A 20,838-nucleotide genomic window follows, 5' to 3' on the forward strand; every position below is an offset into this window, starting at 1 on the left:
TTATTGCAATTTAAAAATTATAATTGTAAAAAATTAAACAAATTAGATATCGTTTAATTATTATGTCACTTAGTATTACGGTTTAGTAGTATTTCTCTTCACTTATAAATGAGATGTCTTATATTTGATTCTCGCCAAAGACGAATTTGAACCAAATTATTATAACTAGTTCATCGTGAAGTTTAACCTACTCTCTCGCTCTCACTGTGTAAATACTATCGTATGTAGTTAAAAAAAAAAATATCATATTGATGATTGTTCATTTATTTTGATATGGACAACAAAACCACCTTCGATTTGATTTTTTTCTGTAGGTATGATTGTCATATGGTGATTATAAAATAAATGGTTTTGATTGTTACATGTGTACTGTATTAATTAGTTAACTACAAATAGGTGAATAAGGAGTGCCTTCGAATCAAAACCTAAGTATTTCACATTTTAATGAATATTATTGTCTTGTTTTGTAGCATCACATATCTGAGTGGTTTTATCATTTGACTTGATTTCATGTGTGAGCACAACATGTATGTGAATTATATGCATGCCAAATAAAGTTGCAAGTTGGAATGGTTTTTCCGATTCCAAACTCAAAAATTATGATTTCGAATATTTTTTGAAAATTTTGGACGAGAATTATAATGCCTTTAGAGATTTCAAGAATTCTAAATTTCTGACCCAAATTTTTTTGAAGTGTTTCGAACTTATTCTGATCTTTTGAAATATTTCGATTTTATAATTATTTACTCCAATTATATATTTTGTAATCAACTTTTGTATTTTATTGCAAGTTTCAAATACATTTTCTTCATTGTTTTTTATATTAAACATACACTTATATATTAAAAAAAGATAAGCATACTATTATACTACAAAATTTACTTGAATTTATACATAAGCATATACCAAATATTAAGAAAAAACAATAAATTTCATATACGAAAAAGCTTGAGAATATTAAAAAACTTGTAAAATATATGAGTTTTCAAATTCTAATTCAAAATTTCCAAGATTATTCCGATTCCGAAATTTTTGAATATGCCGGAAAATTTCGAATTTAAAAATTGCGATTTGATCCAACCCGATGCCAAAATTTTGGTACATAAATCGAAAATATTGTTTCCAATTCGATCCTTTCCAAAAAAAACAAACCCCTAACGTCAAACAATTTTATGGCTGCAATTGGTTTGTGTTAAGTGTCACATCCCGTCCGGGGTCCACCACATTCCGGGCCCACTCCACCACCGTAACACGATATTGTCCGTTTTGGGCTCCGACCACGCCCTCACGGTTTTGTTTCTGGGAACTCACACGAGAACTTCCCAGTGGGTTACCCATCATGGGATTGCTCTGAAAACTGTTGTTGTAGGCAAACTCCATTAAATCCAACCGCTTGTGCCAAGCATCGCCAAACTACAACACCGAAGATCTCAACATATCCTCCAAAGTCTGAATGGTCCTCTCCGATAGATTATCACCAGTGTAGGACCCCCTCTAGGTGTGTTTAGTTAGTATGTGTTCCTCTGGACTGCACTAGGTTTTCTGTGCTTTGAATATTGTTTTTCACACTTACGCTTGCACATGGATATGTCGCTCTCACGTGACGATCAACATGCCTTGATTTCGGTCGGAATGTATCATTAAGTGTTTTAGGATTATAGTTTCTATCATCTTTCCAAGAAGCTAAAACCTAGTATTCATCAACTTTTCTTCTTCCAATGGGTAGAAACAAAAATTGATAACACGTGAAGGAATGTACAAGGTTAGAACCAAACACATCTTAATCATTGCAAACTTTAGATTGCCATAAGGACAACTCATATGCCTGTGTTGATACAACTTTTGAAGGTATATGTGGAATTACCAGCAAATTGTTTAGATATGTGTCATTTAATACTACGGTTTAATGATATTCCTTTTCATTTGTAAGTGAAAGGTTTGAAATTCTTTTCTCGTCAAAAACGAATTTGAACCACATTATGGCTAACCTGTTGTGAGGCTAAACCCACCTCCTCCCTTTAGTGTAGATAATGTTTGTTAATTTTTTTTTATTTTATATTTTTGTTTGAAGCTATAACCGATTTCATACTCACTATTTTATAATTAGATAATATGCACTGAACTTTTTGTTAGGTATGCACTTCATATGGTGATTATAAAAGAAATGGTGTTGATTGTTACATGTACGTACGATAAAAACTAATTAACTACTGAAGAAGGAGGTGCATTCGAACCTAAACCAAAGTATTTCACATTTTTAATGAATAATCTTGTCTTGTTCGGTATCATCACATATCTGAGTGGTTTTATCATTTGATTTGATTTTGTTCGGTATCATCACATATCTGAGTGGTTTTATCGTTTGATTTGATTTCATGTGTGATATAATGGACAACATGGTGTGAATTTATGCATGCCAAATAGGGCTGCAAGTTGGAATGCTATTTTCGATTCCAAAGTCAAAAATTCTGAATTCGAATATTTTTATTATTATAAAAAGAACAGAAATTAGAAAGAAAAAAAAAAAAAGAACAGAAATTAGAATGTATTTAAAGATTTAGAGAATTATGAATTCTAAACCAATTTGTTTCGAAGTGTTCCAAACTTATTCCGATAAAAAAAAAACTTTTGAAAACTTTTGATTTTTATAGTTATTTACTCAAATTATATATTTTGTAATCAACTTTTGTATATTATTGTTAGTTTTGGATGTATTTTGTTCATTGTTTTTATATTAAACATACACTTATATATTAAAAAAATAAGCATATTAAATTAATTGAATTTGTACATAAGAAAGAACAATAAACTCTGTGTACAAAAAAGTTATAGAATATTAAAAAACTTATAAAATATATGAGTTTCCGAATTTTTGAGATTAATTAGATTCCAAAATTTTTAAATATGCCAAAAATTTCCAATTTAAAAATTGTGATTTGATCCGATCCAATTTCAAACTTTTGGAATTGAAATTGGAAACGTCGTTTCCAATCTGATCCTTTCAAAAAACACCCCTAATGTCAAACCATTTTATGGCTGCAGTTGGTTTGTATTAAGTGTTTAAGGACTGAGTTTCACTCTTTTTTTCAAGAGCTAAAACCTAGTATTCATCATATTTTCTTCTTTCAATGGGTAGAAACAAAAAATTGATAACAACTTAACAAGTGAAGGAACGTGCAAGGTTACAACCAAACAAATCCCATATACATCTTAATCATTGTCAACTTTAGACTGCCCTAAGGACAACTCATATACCTATATTGATACAACTTTTGAAGGTAAATGCTAGATATTTGTAATTACTTGCAAATGATTTAATGTTTTTGATAATTTTATTAAACTATAATCGATTTTTTACTCACTTTTTCAATTAGATAATATATACTGAATCTTTATTTTTTACTCTATTTATTGAGAAAAAATTCAAACTTTGATGCAAAAACACGGAGACATGCCATGATGCCATGACATGAAAATTGTACTATGAAAACATGTACTTTCGAAACCTCAGAGAAGATATGGGCTTTTGTTGAAGAAGATATGTTTTTTTAAATGCAAATAACATTTATGAAAAACGAAAAAATACAAAAACAAAAGGATGCTTCATTAAGTGGCCATGAAAAGGTAGGCAGTGGGAGCGAGCCACGTTAGTGCATACACAAAGAGACAGAAAACCCATCATCACACTCTATCTGAGCTCTCGATTGCTTCTTTCTTTTCCTCTCCCTATGCAATAACACAACAGAAATATCAAATAATTGCCAGAAAAAAACACACCTTCCAACCCCAACATATATTCCCCCACATAACCAAACAACCCAACGCCCACACTCAGAGACACACCCATTCAATCTACAGGGAGAAAGAGAAACTCAAGCACAAGTCACAACACTTGCCCAAGAACCTCCGCTTTTATTTGCTCTCTCTCTCTCTCTCTCTCTCTCTCTCTCTCTCTCTCTCGGTCTCTGCTCGTAAAAGAGCCCCAAAGATTCTCTCTTTCTCTTTTCAAGTCCTCGTTCTTTTTCCTTTTCTGAAAATCGAGCTCTCTTTTTCTTCTCTTTTCACAAAAACACCGTCTCTCTCTTGCTAGCAGATAAGCGGCAGCTATGCAGAGTGGTGGAATGGGGATGGAGATGGAATGGCTGTTCTGAAAATGGCCCAGCAAGGCATCCCCAACAGCAATGCCACAACTCTCAGCAGCCAACAGCAAAAGCAGCAGCCGCAGAAGCAGAAGCTAGAGGAGCAGCAGCAGGGGAAGCACACCATCTTCCATGATTTTCTGGGCATGAAGCCTGGAGATTCCCCTGTGGTTTTAGCCCCAAAAGCCTCCACCGATTGTAGGCTCTCTGAGCCTTCTCCCTCCGCCTCCGCTTCCCTTGGGGCTTCCTCCGGCGGTGGCCGTGGCCCCATCTCCACCACCTCTGATCTGGGTTCCGGTGAGTTCCTCCCCATTTATGCTGTTTTTTACTACCTATGATTTTAGCTGAGTTCATAACAAAAACCCATCATTTTCTATTAAAGATAAGTGCTTTTATATAATTTTGTAATCAGCTTGAAAAAGTTCATATCTTTACTATTTTTTTGTAGAGGGGTTGTTTTTTTATTTTATTGTTGTTTTGGATTGCTTGTGTAAATGCAAATGAAAAAGATGGGAGTGGGATTATACTCTCTATGTTATGTGAGTGGATTTATCTTTTTCAGTTTTTGATGCAGTTAGTGATGTTGGTAAGGAGTTGTGTATTTTTATACTTTTCTATGTTATGGATTAGTTAGCGAAGGAGTTTGGTAGCTGTTGTAGTCTTTCTCTTTTTCCTCTGTGCATTTGATTTGTTAAATTGTTCATTTTTATGGATAGGTTGAATTGAGGGCAAGCTTTTCACTTGCTTTGTTGGCTCTCTTAATTTGTGTATTATCGGAGCATTTGGAATTAGGCTTGAGAAATATGATGCTAAAATGGTTTGTGTATTTGTTGTCATTTATAATGTGGCGGGATCTTTTTCCATTTTTGATGCTGTTAACGATTGGGTAGTGCAAAAAGTTGAGAGTGTTTGTCAAAAGTTGTCATTATAAAGTGAGACTTTGAGCATTTGTTTATGACTTTGTGTTGATGTTTATGTTATATTATTGGCCTTTTTGTCTGTGACTTTGGTGAATGCACATTAACTACTAATCTTGGTTATCTGTTATGATTGTATTACTGAAAATTCAACACGCATACAGTGTGTCCTTTGTTATCAGGATTAGATATGAGTTTGATTATTGTCTCATTAAATTTGGTAGAAAGACAGGCTGGAAATCATCTTGAGGGGGTTCCATTCTATGGCCCGAGGAGTGATATTTCTGTGCCTGAGATAAGTAACAGGTTACTAGGAAGTAAGCGGAGTAATTCAGACTCGACTTTTATGGGTTCATCCAGAGATGGTGTCCCTCATATGGGTCCTGATCACCTTGAGAGGTCGCATTTGATGAAGGTGTGAGTGCGACATGATACGATACTGATATCCTATTCTTGCATAAGACAAAAGCCCCACCCTATGTTTTTTTAATCTGATGCATTTTAGTTGTCCTGAAATCAGATGCTTCGACATGGACCTGGGGGAGAGCGACCTCGAAGGTCCAATGACGATGAAGCAGTCTTTGCTACACAGCCACTGAGGCCAACTTCTGCTTCTCTCATTTTTCAGTCTCCACTTGGTAGAGTTGATACCAAATGGGAACGACTTGCTCCCATGAATATGGGTGCTGCAGTACAGTACCCTCCACGAGGCGGTCATTTTGTACCCATGGTGCATCAATTACCTTCAAACCGATTTAGGGATGCCAATGCCATTCCAAACAATATTTCTCAATCAGCAGCAGATGAGGGATCCAGAACTGGAATTAAAGGCCCAGGAATTTTGAGTTCTATTAATGCTGGTAGTGATGCTCCAGAAAGAAACTCGTCTGGGGTGCTGCCAAGTGGCAGCAGGCAGAAATCTGGGACTCATATTGTAGAGTCAGAACCTTCTAATCCAAGGTACAAGATATAGTACATGTCTGTTACTGTTTTTTGCTCTTCTTTCAAGTAAGAGGAAACTTGATGCCTTATCTTATTTTTTTTTCTGTTGTGGCAGTCAACATGGATTTACATCAGCTGGTCGGCAGATGACCATATTTTATGGTGGTCAAGCTCATGTTTTTGACGATGTCCATCCAAACAAGGTTTTTTTCTTACTGTTTGATTGTTGTAGAGCGGTCTTCCTTGATTTATGAGTTTATATTTCCTATTATAGCAAACATATGTGGACAGTCTCTTTAAAGAATATATATATTATGGATATCAACATTGGCTAACTCATGTAGTCATTGCATACAGATGAGTAAAATTGGTGTTGCCTGTAAATTGCAGGACAAGTGTGATCTGATCTTAACGTAGGTATAGCGAAAGCGTTCTAGAGAATGTGGTTATGGCTTCGTGAATTATTTTCTAGTCATAAAAGTTTCTTGATATTATTATAAGCTTGACCTTTGAGATGTCTATGTGGAGTCATTATAAAAGAGTCGATTTTAGTTTTTGAGAATATGCCTAGCTAGGATTAGCACGGTACTGTTTGAAGATTGTGCGGAAGTTGCTTTCTCCGTCAGTCCCTGATTGTGGGAGGTGACGAGTTAATGACAAGAAGTCCCTGAAATTGGGTATGAAGATATTTATCAAGGCTGTACAAGACTTGAATTTGTTTTCTCTTGGTATGCGGCAGTTTGGAGTTACACTTTCTTGTTCATTATGGTCACACTTGACTTTATAGTATACTACTGCATTCCTGACCTATTTAGTTTTTATCTGCTCTTTGCCCCTGAACCGGAGTTGTTGTGACTATTTCTTCCTCATTGGTGCTGGTTTCACCTGTCATTGTAGTCAGGTTTACCACTTCCATTAATTCTACGACTTTGGTTGGATCAGTGATCCTCATTTTGAGTGCTTTCAAAAGTCAAACAATCATTGTTAGCAATAAAAATGTTACATGGTCTTAGATTCTTTGTTATTATACTGAATTGGTGGAAATTACAATGTAGATGGGTGTAACAAAGAAAAAGTATATCATCCTATAGTGCTCTTCATGATTGATGTGAGGAAGTTCACTTGTACATCATTTTCATTTTGTGTGGGGAGGTTCTTCGGTTGCTGTTTCTCATTCAGGTGGTATGGAGTAGCCATTGGTATTTTTCACATGAAATATGCAGCAGTGGTTTTCCATGCCGATCAGTTATGACGTCATATTTGCTTTCAGTTTTACGTTGTAATATGTTAGTATTGGCCCTTTTATTGTCTTTTGTAGTGATTCATATGTGAGATTTGAGTTCCTAATTAAGAAAGAGACAGACAAGGGAGGGAGTGTTCTATGTTTGGTTTGACTGAAGACTTGTACACCTAAGCTTTGTGATTGTTCTTATGTGATTTTACTTAGGCTAAAGTCTCTCATACACTCGTTTATGTCACATAGGCCGTGGATGGTGTAGGGAAGGGTGATTGTTCTTTTGTGATTTTACTTAGGCTAAAGTCTCTCATACACTCGTTTATGTCACATAGGCCCATCTACTTAGGCTAAAGTCTCTCATACACTCGTTTATGTCACATAGGCCATGGATGGGGTGTGTGTGGGGGGGGGGGGGGGGTTTGGGGGGGTGGGGAGTGGGGTGTGGTGGGTGGAGAGGGAGGGAGGGAGGGAGGGAGTAGGGGGGTAAACTTTGTAATTTCAACTAATCAGCAAATGCCTTAAATGAGAGTCTTGTAAAAAAGGACAATGCTTGCGTCGTCCACCCCATTGGTGCATCTGATTGTCCATCCAATTGTAATTGTATGTATTTTAGCCATGTGAATCTCATAATTGGAATCAGTCGTTTTCTTAATCTTCATTTAAAGATCTTATATGTAAAAATTCAATCAAATTGGCGATCGTTTGGTCATTCATATGTATAGGACAAATCTAAATATTAATAACCCTAAGAACTCCCTAAATATTAATAACAAATCTAAACTTAAGTCTAGTCTCCATCCTGTAGCTTACTGCGATTTTCTTTCATATGTTACCCATAAATGGCCCTGCGGACCTCTCCATTTATATTTATAAAAGCAGATTAAAATGCCTTACATATCTGCATATGCTTACACAAGTGCCTTACATTTTAGCTTGGAGTAAGGAATTGAGTCTGTTCTTGTAGAATTGAATTGAAAACTATGAATGTTTCTTTGTCATTGATGTCTGAAAAAATGATAATTCCCTTTTCTTCACCGATCTTTTCTATCAGCAACATAGTATTCGAATATCATATTCCCTTTCGCAGTTTATCATCATGTGACATTGTTGTGACTTGGTACTTTTCAGGCAGATGTTATAATGGCTTTAGCTGGATCAAATGGAGGATCTTGGTCAACAACCTACTCACTAAAACCTAATGCGAGGCCAGGCAGTGAAAGTCGCATGCCTAGTGGAGAGGTTGAAACCGGTACAGCAAGTAACAACGCATTGTTGCGAGAATACCGTGGGAGGTTATCTATTCCTGGGAATTCTAGTCAAGCCGCAGGTTTTGCTGATCGAACATTGACACCGGCAGGTAATCTTCTAACTCCATTATGGTTGCATGCATATCCAACGGGGTGTTTGACACCGAGAGATCGATGAGGAAACATAAGCCCACAACCTTGTATTCAATGGCTCCTTTGGTTTCTTTGTATTGTAGGTGGCCACCAAGTCAGCAATTTAGCCAAAGATACAAGAAACATGATTCAACCAGCGGAACCCAGTCCAAAAGAGAAAAATGAGCTGTGATGTTAGAGAGTTTTCATATTTCGAATCCAGGATACAGTATTTATTCGCAATTGTAGTTTCCTTGATATTTCAGTTTGGTCTCGACTTCTCCAATTGAACAATATTTAATCCTATAATTTTGAATCTCTGTCGAAGCCTTCTGGTGAACGACATCCCGCCATGAAAGCCAGTGATAGCAGAGCTTCTCCCCTCAAGTTCACTTATGGGTCACGGCAAAGGGAATGCTTGGGAATACCTTTAACAAAAGTGTGTTTTAAGGATAAATGTTGATTTTTTTAGTGCTTTTGTTAAAATCACTTTTTAGTGCTCAGTCAAGAAGCGCTTCCAGAAAGAAAGCAATTTGGGTTCTTAATAGTTGATTCGTGGGCTGGGCACCACCATATCCCTTGCATAATGTAAGCAATGACACATTTTTAGGGAAGTCTTTAAATGTAGACAGGGCTTCAGCTTATAGACACAATTTTGATGACTTGAAGGGGATTCGAGCACTACTCAAAGTGGCATTGAGTGACTACTTTGAAAAGTCTTCAAAATAAAGGGGTTTGGTTTATCAACACAGATATTGTGAACAAATAAAATTTAGCAGAACCTCAACAGGGCTACAACTTATAGACACAATTTTGATTGCTTGAAAGCGTTTTGAGCACTACTCAAGGCTGCATCGAGTGACAATTTTGAAAAGAACTCAAGGTGGTAATGAGTGACTATTTTGAAAAGTTTTCAAAATAAAGGGGTTTGGTTTATTGACACAGATATTGTGAACAAATAAAATTTAGCAGAACCTCAACAGGGCTACAACTTATAGACACAATTTTGATCGCTTGAAGGGGTTTTGAGCACTACTCAAGGCGGCATCGAGTTACAATTTTGAAAAGAACTCAAGGTGGTAATGAGTGACTATTTTGAAAAGTTTTCAACATAAAGGGGTTTGGTTTATCGGCATCGATATGGTGAGCAGTCAAAATTTAGTAGAACCTCAATAGGGCTACAACTTATAGACAAAATTTTGATCGCTTGAAGGGGTTCGAGCACTACTCAAGGCGGCATCAAGCGCCAATTTTGAAAAGAACTCAAGGTGGCAACGAGTGACTATTTTGAAAAGTTTTCAAAATAAAGGGGTTTGGTTTATCGACATTGATATGGTGAGCAGTCAAAATTTAGTAGAACCTCGACAGGGCTACATCTTATAGACAAAATTTTGATCGCTTGAAGGGGTTCGAGCATTGATAGGGATTTTTACCACCTACAAAAGTAGGGATAAAAATACTTAAAAATATTTGCAAGAGAACAAGGTAGTTATAGTATAAACGGCTCGAGCAAGGTTGTTTTCCGTAGGGATTGAATGAATAATTTATGTAAATACCAAATCTTAATTAATTATTTAAAAATAAAGATTGGAAAAAGTTGATTTTATGACCTAGAATATTAAAAATGAATTTTAAATTAAAACAAATAATTAACTTGACAAAGTAAAGAAAACAAAAGGAAATAGTTTTGAAAACCAAAATTGTAAAAGCCTAGGGTTCCGCCGTCCCCTTAACAATCCTATGTAGATTTATCAATTACTTATGAATTACCCATGCAACTTTGAAGGCTATGTTTTCCTAATGCATATTCTACTCGTGGTATTCAAGCCAGAACGTATATCAAACATGCAATCCGTCTGTGGTATTCAGATCAAATATAAACATGCATGACTCATTACGCTTTGTGAAAAAGCCTTTGAAAAACCATACAACCCCTAAGACGTGGTATTCACCCTAGGTGAAATTACAACTATCAACCACAAGAAGCAATACTCAATCCCTTGGTGGTATTCCGACCGAATTGCATCCGATTACTTATCTAAACATCACAATGGTAGTTAAGCATTAAGATATAGAGGCAGTTTAAAGCGCAGTTATTAATAATTCAAAGCATGCATACATAATATCATAAGCAATTAAATAAAAACTACATATTCATGCTAAGGCTCAAGGTATTGCCCTAGCAAACGAAAGTTTGCTACTAGCAACCATAAAACAAAAGAAATTTATTGAAAAAGATAGAAAACACCTTCAAAATACAAAGCGTCAAAGCCTAGCTAAATTCTCCACGTACGTTCCCCCACCACCTCACCCCTCACACCCCTCCCCACCCATCACCACCCCCCCCCCCCCAAAAAAAAAAAAAAAAGTTGTGTAACGTACCCTAATGGCTAACAAGCCTTATTTATACTGTCACATCCCGACCCGGGGCGGATCACTTTCCGGGCCCGCTCCACCACTGTAGCACGATATTGTCCGCTTTGGGCTTACCATTCCCTCACGGTTTTGTTTTTGGGAACTCACACGAGAACTTCCCGATGGGTCACCCATCCTGGGAATGCTCTCGCGCGCTACTCGCTTAACTTCGGAGTTCCCACGGAACCCGAAGCCAGTGAGCTCCCACAAGGCCTCGTGCTAGGTAGGGATGAGAATATACATTTAAGGATCACTCCCATGGGCGATGTGGGATGTCACAATCCACCCCCCTTAGGGGCCCGACGTCCTCGTCAGCACATCACGACTAGGGTTAGGCTCTGATACCAAACTTGTCACATCCCGACCCTGGGCGGATCACTTCCCGGGTCCGCTCCACCACCGTAGCACGACATTGTCCGCTTTGGACTTACCATTCCCTCACGGTTTTGTTTTTGGGAACTCACACGAGAACTTCCCGATGGGTCACCCATCCTGGGAATGCTCTCGCGCGCTACTCGCTTAACTTCGGAGTTCCCATGGAACCCGAAGCCAGTGAGCTCCCAAAAGGCCTCGTGCTAGGTAGGGATGAGAATATATATTTAAGGATCACTCCCATGGGCGATGTGGGATGTCACATATACTACTCTAATTAAAATCCTCCTAGTAAAAGGTCTTAGAAGAAAACTAGGAAATATAATTAAATGATAAAACAGAAAATAAAAGGTTTCTTATTTGAACTAGAATTCGGAGTTCTCAGAAAATCACACTTTTGACTGACCAAATCAACTCTGATTTCATCCCAAAAGGTCTCTTTTGAAAGCTGAAGATGTCCCCTACAAATCCTCAGAAGGAATTTTCCTTAAAATATGCCATCTTGACTTTCAAAATACCCAAAACGTCCTGAAACATCAATCTAGGAAAGCTGCACGCTGGGTCTTCATTTCTTTTCTACGGTCAAACGACTTGGTAGAAAAATATGAAAATTTGATATAAATATCTTGAAAGACTCGCAAACATCCTCCAATTGGAATCACTACAAAATTCATCTGTTTGAATACTTTTTGCTCTAGAAGTCGAATGTGCTATATTGAAAATATATAAAAAAGTATCAAAATTCTACTAAAATAACTAATAAATTAATACTAAGATTAGAGTAAAATATATAGTATAATATGGACTCATCAAGCACTACTCAAGGTGGCATCGAGTGACTTTTTTTTTAAAGTAAAGGGATTTGGTTTATTGACTCCGATATGGTGAGCAGTCAAAATTTAGCAGAAACTCCATAGGGCTACATGTTATAGACACAATTTTGATCGCTTGAAGGGGGTTGGAGCACTACTCAGGTGGCATCAGGTGACTATTTAAAAAAAAATCAAAATAAAAGGGTTTGATTGGTCGACACTGATATGGTGAGCATTCAAAATTTAGTAGAAACTCAAAGATTTAGGTTCCATACAGGGCAAATGTTTAGAACAATGTAGTGATCGCTTGACTAGACCAAAAACTCACCCTTGGTGCTTTCGGGAAAATTACTACCGGTCGGAGCTAGATCAAAGATCGGTCGGACTGTGATTTGAACTTGAAATTTTCATACCTTTCGGTGATATGATAGTGTCATTTTACCTCGAAGGTTTGATATGGAATACGTTACATTGAAATAACTTGACAAACATAATACTTGACAAACATTTTCGAAGCATTTGAATTATAATTATCAAGTAGAAAAAGGACACTTAATCCTTTATAATAGAGAAGGAATTCCCGCAAGAAATAACCACTTCATTCAAACAGATCATAGATAGTTGTTTTACACAAAGGCTCTCCTATTTCCTTCACATTTCCATACAAAAACAAATAACTAAGAACAAATTTATGAGCTTTACTTGAGTCACCTTGTTCATTTCTTGGTGTGTTTGAGGTTTGACTTAGATACTACGTGCCTTAAAGCAATCATATATCCTGCATAGCTATAACGCTCCCACAAACTTCATATCAACAACTATATTTCTATTTCTTGAAAAAATGGCTAAAAATCTTTAATGTGTTAGAACATCTCCAACCTTTGGATTAAAACCTAAAATTTTTAACCACACAAATTTAGGTTTTAACCTACAAATAGTTTTTCTCCCCCAACCCTTATGAGTTAAATTTTTAGCCCGAGATTATCAAAGAATGAATTTAGGATAATTTTTTTTTCTTCTTAAAGTAACTTAAAAAAAATTATGTGGACCATCATAATTTAATTTTTTGAACATTTTAATCAAAAAATATTAGAGTCTATTGGAGAGGAAAATTTCGGATACTCCAATTCTCCACCAACAAGTAATCTTGAACACATTGAGAAGCCTTGGACACCATCTTCGCTTGTCAACAATAAGAGCGGGGGGACCTGCAAAAAAAACACTTCGACGCTCAAGTCAGTCGTTGTTCGAAATAATTGCAAGACATTGTAAAGCTATCAGATACCTCCCTCTTTCCCCCTAGGCTGGTGGGATTTTTGGCCTTTTATAGGCATTCATGTCTTGGGCTCCAATTCCCACTTTCCTTCTATTTCTCCATGTTCCATGGAGTGGGTATTATGTTACTTGATTGTAACTCCACTCCTCATGTTTGGTGTGCTAGTGGCTTATTTAGTGGAGGAGTCATGTTTGGCTCCCACATTGCCTCATTTTTTCTCTGCAAACACATATCATTTAGAGTTTGTAAAGGCAAAATGTTTCTTTGCAAAAATTCATTCAACTTGAGATTTCATCATTAGTTTAGCCTTCATCTACGATCATATGGTCTTCGATCATGCGTTTGGCCTTTGGCCACGGTCATATTGGTATTAGACCATGAATTTTGGGTCTTCGACCTTCAGTCTTAAGCCTTCGGCTCTTATTCGGTCTAGGTCTTCAACCCACGGTCTCATGATCTTCGATCATCAATTTATATAGTAATAGTATGCCCCCAGAGTAATTAAAAATTGAATAACATTGATAATACTAATGAGCATGTGTAAGATAGAAACTCTTATCTGTTAAGCAACTTTGTTGTTGTTGAATTAAATGGATTTCCTTTGCTAACAACCCTTGGGTGCTTGCCGAACAACTGTTAGGCAATTTCATTACATCCGTTGCAGCCAGAGTGAACTTTGATTGTGTTTCCTTGCTTTGAACTCATTGTCTCTTTGTGCAATTGTTTTCCCAAGCTAGAATTGAATGCTTCAGGTCTCGTCCTTCTCATATTTTGAGTGTTTATTGCCCCAATGGAATGGTTCTTCATGCAATTCCTCAAATGGTTTCTTTGTGTAATTCTTCAAGGACAAGTTGCTTATCAGGCATCATCCTTCACTGTCTGATCTTTTGGGCTTCTCTTTTCTCTTTATGCCTGTGTTTTCCACAGATTCGTTGACTGCAATCCTCACGCTTACGTTCGTCGAATCCTTCGCCAGAGGCGTCCTTGAACAACCTTTCTTTGTAGCTTGTGAGAGCGGAGGGACAAGTGCTCAACTAGCTTTCTTTGCCCTGTCATATCTTCGTATAATTTACAAGTGAGGGCATACATCTTATGATACAAACGAGGATTTACGAACAAGGACTGACATATGATTTACAAACAAGGATTTATGAACGACGATTTACATATGATTTACGAACAAGGATTTACGAACGAGGACTGACATATGATTTACGAACAAGGATTTACAAACCTGTGATTTACGAACGAGAACTGACATATGATTTATGAACGAGGATTTACGAATGAGTTTACATATGATTTACGAACAAGGATTTACGAATGAGGATTTACGAATGATGACTAACATATGATTTACGAATGAGGATTTACAAACGAATTTACATATGATTTACGAACGAGGACTGACATATGATTTATGACCGGCAGGGACTGACATATGATTTACGAACGAGGATTTACAAACCCGTGATTTTCGAACGAGGATTTACGAACGAGGATTGACATATGATTTACGAACCCGTGATTTACGAACGAGGACTGACGAAATTTGACTGAGAAGGTTGTTTGACATGCTATACATATATGTATATATTATATAAACTTCTATCCTATCTTGTAGAACTGACGAAAGCAACAGTTCCAGCACATAAGTCTAAAAGTGTGTTTCCCTTGCCGAACATGCCTAGTCTGCACACCCATTATTTAGGGTTTTGGCTCGTGCCCCCATTGTGGCTTAGGTGGAAACCATAACTTTTTGATACGGCTTCTGTACAAATTCCAACAGACGGCGCCAACTGTTGGAGAGGAAAATTTCGGATACTCCAATTCTCCACCAACAAGTAATCTTGAACACGTTGAGAAGCCTTGGATACCATCTTCCCTTGTCAACAATGAGAGCGAGGGGACCTGCAAAAAAACACTCCGACGCTCAAGTTAGTCGTTCGAAATAATTGCAAGACATTGTAAAGCTATCAGATACCTCCCTCTTTTTCCCCCTAGGCTGGTGGGATTCTTGGGCTTTTATACTCATTCAAGTCTTGGGCTCCAAGTCCCACTTTCCTTCTATTTCTCCATGTTCCATGGAGTGGGTATTATGTTACTTGATTGTAGCTCCACTCCTCATGTTTGGTGTGCTAGTGGCTTATTTAGTGGAAGAGTCATTTTTGGCTCCCACAGAGTCCAATAAATATTGAAAAATCACTAAATCGACACCATAAAACTCATGGAACACTATGAAAGAATATGAAATACATAAAATAATTTCTTTTAATTGCTTTAGCTGTTTGGACCATCATATATATATATATATATATTTTTTTTTTTTTTTACCGTTGAATTTGGTCATATTTGATCTTAGCCGTTGAATTCAATGAATTTATAAATATAAAACTAAAAACAATACACATATATGGTGGGCCAGCCCCACTAATCCAGAGGGAAATCCTGGCCTAAATTTGCCCAGAAATGAGTTTTGGGTTAAAACTTATATTTGCCTCAAGAGTTAGAGCAAGTTGGGATGAGTTTAGCACCTAAAATTTGAGTTTTACTCTAAAGGTTGGAGTAGATCTTAGAAAAAAAAAGTTATATTTCCAAATATCCTTAGATTCCGGACATTTTACATTAAGTTATTTTTGTCGATGCGAAGGAGAGAGAATTTGAACTCAATACACCTTTGAATAGATAATTACCACTAGATGAAAAGGTCGTTGGTTAAATAAAATGATTCATATTATATATAGGCAGAGGGATCTGCCGTCCATATGCTCTTATTCAAATGAATCGGCTCCCATAAAATGATCCTAAAGCAAATAAAAGGGTAGGGTTAGTCTTGGCGTAACAGAAATGTTGTTTCTTTGTGACTAAACGGTCATATGTTCGAGTCGAGGAAACAATTTTTTGCAAAATAAAGGTAAGATTGCATAAGATAGACGTTTCCCTTGACCCTCACAAAACAAAAGAACTTTGTTGATTTGGAATTGCCTTTTTTTAGAATAAAGGGTTGGTTGAATTAAAGTCTGAATATATATTTATTTCTCTGATTAATGATTAAGTCCCTTGAAATCGAACTTGATTATACAAAGTTATCTCTCTTCTCATTATTCCTCGCTTGACTTAAGCTTCACATTTTATTTTTTTCCGTGAGATGATTGGCACGTGGTGGGAATATTGTAATTTTGGAGGCATTTTTTCCATTTGCAAAAGCTTCAAAACCTCCAATGGAAGGTGGTCAACTAGAGAGCTTCTAACTTCATCAACAGCAATGGACCACCGACGACTAAACGTCTGGTTGACTGTTCCCCGCATGGAATTAGAATTAAGTTCTGTCAACCATCTTGTCATTTATCGTCGGCAAACAAAGAAAATAAGCACAAATTTTTGTGTTAGTTCTACTCAGTGACGAACTCATGAACTTACGAGTGACAGGAGAAGAAAACGTGTTGCTAATATATCTTACAATTTTGGAAGAAAAATTTATGCATGTGTTTATAAGTAAGTTGTGGTACTTCTCATATTGTCAATTGGTTTTATGGTGGACCTTCAACATCTTTCATGGTATCAGAGTAGGGTGTTCCACATGTGCTTTACGTCACCTTATTTGTGTTGTCCATGTATTTGACTTGAAAATTTAATACACGTAAGAAGACGTGTTGAGAATAACTCACATTGATGGAAGAAAATACTTCATCAACAGCAATGGGCCACCGACGACTATACGTCTGGTTGACTGTTCCCCGCATGGAATTGGAATTATCCGTCAACCATCTTCTCATTTATCGTCGGCAAACAAAGAAAATTAGCACAAAGTTTTGTGTTAGTTCGACTCAGTGACGAACTCATGAACTTACGAGTGACAGGAGAAGAAAACGTGTTGATAATTTATCTTACAATTTTGGAAGAAAAATTTAAGCATGTGTTTATAAGTAAGTTAGATTACTTTCTATATTTTCAATTGGTTTTATGGTGGACTTTCAATGTCCTTTATGCTATCAAAGCAGATTGTCCCACATTCAAAGCAGATTGTCCCACATGTACTCTACGTCACCTTATTTGTGTTATCCATGTGTTTGGCTTGAAAATTCGAAACACGTAAGAGCACGTATTGAGAATGTCTCACATTGATGGAAGAAAATACTTTGTATGAGCTTATAAGTAAGTTGTGCTACTAACCATTTGCCAATTAATTTTATGATAAAACATCAACTTCCATCAAGAAGGTGCCATATTTTTCTAGACTTCGGTAGCTAATTATATACGTTAATTACATTAATTTGCCATGAAGGTTATACAATTTCAAAAGATGCAATCATGCAAATATTACAGCACAATTAGCAAAAGGGTATATCAAATCCAACTTCACTCTGCCGACGCAAGTTTTGGATGTTATAATGTCGATTGTAACACAATATTGGCCCGCAGAATGTTAACATTAATTTCACCTCATACTTAATTTCATGGTTTTAATTATTTGATTTTCAGTATCTAACCTACTTTTGTTCAATATTCTCTGCTTGTATTTTGGGAAAATCAGAAAAGGGCACAAAAAATTAAAAGGGTAATTTTATTTAAAGCTACATAATCTCTCTCGACACCCAATTTAAACTTTAAATGTGAATTGTTTTTTTTACTCTATTGCATAATTATCATAAAGTACAAGGTGAAGTCAATAATAAAACTAAAATTTATGAATAAACCCACACCCTATAATTAAACCCTACCATCACTTCTTGTTTATATTACATTCATTCCAACAAAACCCCTAACATCTCTTATAATAATAAAAAAAAAGCTTTAAGAAAAAGATCAAATCATGAAATCTTTCTACATCAGTGGTATCTGCTGGATGGGGTTTTCAAAAATCCATTTGGAAATTTGAAACTTTAGGAAAAAGATCAAATAAAAATTCATTGAAGCAATTGATAGTAAAATTTAAAAAAAAAAAAAGTAATAATAAAACAGAAATCTCTATTTTTAAAGAGCTAAAAATTCAAAGAAATTTTAAACTCATAGAACCGTTGATCTTCCAGCTTTCAAAATGACATTAAGTTGTAAGAATTCAAAATTTTCAAGGAGGACCTTTTGAAGTTTTGTTGTGGGTTTGATTTATGAAATAATTTGGGGTTGCCTTGCCTGTAGATGCAAATATTGGGCATGAGGCAATGCTACATTGATAGGTTCTGCAAAATCGAAAGCAGAGATTGTAACATCCCACATCGACCAACGGAGAGGGGGTGATGTGCCTTATATGTACATGCCCACATCCATATAGTACGAGGCTTTTTGGGAACTCGGTGACTTCGGATTTCATCGGAATTCCGAAGTTAAGCAAGTTTGGGTGAGAGCAATCCTAGGATGTGTGACCCACTGAGAAGTTACTCGTGAGTTCCCAGAAACAAAACTGTGAGGGAATGGTAAGCCCAAAGCGGATAATATCGTGTTACGGCGAAACCGAGACTGGGATGTGACAAAATGGTATTAGAACCACTCTACCGTGTGATGCGAGTGTGCTGACAAGAACGTCAGGCCCCTAAGGGGGGTGGATTATAACATCCCACATCGACCAACGGAGAGGGGGTGATGTGCCTTATATGTACATGCCTACCTCCATATAGTATGAGGCATTTTGGGAACTTAGGGGCTTCAAATTCCATCGGAACTCTGAAGTTAAGCGAGTTTGGGCTGCTGTGTGATGCGAGTGTGCCGACGAGAACGTCAGGCCCCTAAGGGGGGTGGATTATAACATCCCACATCGACCAACGGAGAAAGGGTGATGTGCCTTGTATGTACATGCCCACCTCCATATAACATGAGGCTTTTTGGGAACTTAGTGGCTTCAGATTCCATCGGAACTCCGAAGTTAAGCGAGTTTGGGTGAGAGCAATCCTAAGATGCGTGACCCACGGGGAAGTTGCTCATGAGTTTCCAGAAACAAAACCGTGAGGGAATGGTAAGCTCAAAATGGACAATATTGTGCTACAGCGGAGCCAATACTGGGATGTGACAGATTTTGGCGACTGCATTGTAGATAAATGGGCGTATAGCTTAATTTACAAATTGAATTGGGTTTGTAAGAATATTTTAAGTAATAAATTTGGGTTTAAAGAGATATTGGTATCTTAATTAAAAGTAATATGGATGTAAAAAGCAAGTTAAGTGTATAAAGAGGTTGTATAGGTTCAAATAAAATTTCCCGTTTTAAAAAGATTTGAAGCCATGCATGTTCCTTTTAGTTAAGTTCAAAATTTTCTGTTCATATTTTTCGTTTGTTATATATTCAAAATTATGACTTTTCTCTTCCCATTTTGTTATCTTTCTAATGCAAAACTAAACAATAAGCTCTACATTACATTCTCAACTGAATATCTATAAGCACAACATAAATTATTAGAGAATCATATTTCCCTTTAGTTCTAGAGAATAGTTCTTGATAGAAAAATAAAAACGAAAAAAGAGGTTAGGCTTAGGATCAAAGATTTGACTCCTCCATTGAGACCAAAAAAAAAAAAAAAAGATTAAAATTATCAGAAACTAAATCTTGATTGTCAAATTGATCAGATACCATTATAGACCCACCATATCACCCATTTGTTAGTTTAGCACTTAGATGTTGTAGAATCTTTTGAACAGTTGCATGAAAAAGACATTTTATTGGCTTATTTGAAATTTCAAAATTTCGAAATTTGAAAATGAAAATAATTTCTATTTCTTTAACTTTTGGAGCAAGGTCGTTATCCCTGCCTAATGAATTTTTTGGGGGCAATGAACTATAATGATCAAAAACTAAATTTTGATTACCAACTTAATTTCATTTTTTTTATTTATAAAATTAGTTAGTTCAGCACTTAAACATATAGAATCATTTGTCCCTAACTTGATAATTACCACCTGCCAACTGCCAACTCGTTCGATGTGAATTTTATCATAAAAAGCTTGAATGTTAGTTGAAATATGGTAATCATATTTAAACTCTTCTTTCTTTCTTTCTTTCCCTCACCGATAAAGGATACCCAATAACAACATGTTCCTCAATCAAATCTCTCTCCTTACTCATTTATTTTTTTCCAACTTGTGGACAAGGCATAATTTCATTTGTCCACAAAAGCAAAAAAGAATGTCCTCCTTATCATGGGACAACGAAACTGTTCAATTTATAATCTTTGAATATTGTTACACCTTGTTGAATTGTTAGTTCCTTCTTTTGTTCCCATTCAACTATAAATATTATCCCACAATACCTCCAAAACCACAACGGACATACTTTGTGAACAACAGCCGCCCCTTATCGAACTGTGCATCATTGGACGTAATCCCCTCCAATTCCAATTTTTAATTCTAGTATTATTAGT

General features: G+C 36.3%; 1 protein-coding gene across 1 annotated transcript; it reads left to right on the forward strand.

Annotated features, from left to right (window-relative positions):
* The first annotated feature begins 3,727 nt into the window (after window positions 1–3,727).
* On the forward strand, window positions 3,728–8,934 carry LOC103966092 (protein TIFY 8-like). Its single transcript, XM_009379231.3, has 6 exons — window positions 3,728–4,436; window positions 5,281–5,471; window positions 5,577–6,016; window positions 6,114–6,201; window positions 8,364–8,592; window positions 8,719–8,934. The coding sequence occupies exons 1-6, from the start codon at window positions 4,139–4,141 to the stop codon at window positions 8,805–8,807; spliced, it is 1,335 nt and encodes a 444-aa protein (XP_009377506.1). The 5' UTR covers window positions 3,728–4,138; the 3' UTR covers window positions 8,808–8,934.
* Window positions 8,935–20,838: the final 11,904 nt, after the last annotated feature.

This window comes from the organism of the source record quoted next, unplaced genomic scaffold (assembly GCF_019419815.1).
Source record: "Pyrus x bretschneideri cultivar Hongxiangsu unplaced genomic scaffold, Pyrus_bretschneideri_v1 Contig1, whole genome shotgun sequence".
Taxonomy (NCBI): Eukaryota; Viridiplantae; Streptophyta; class Magnoliopsida; order Rosales; family Rosaceae; genus Pyrus; species Pyrus x bretschneideri.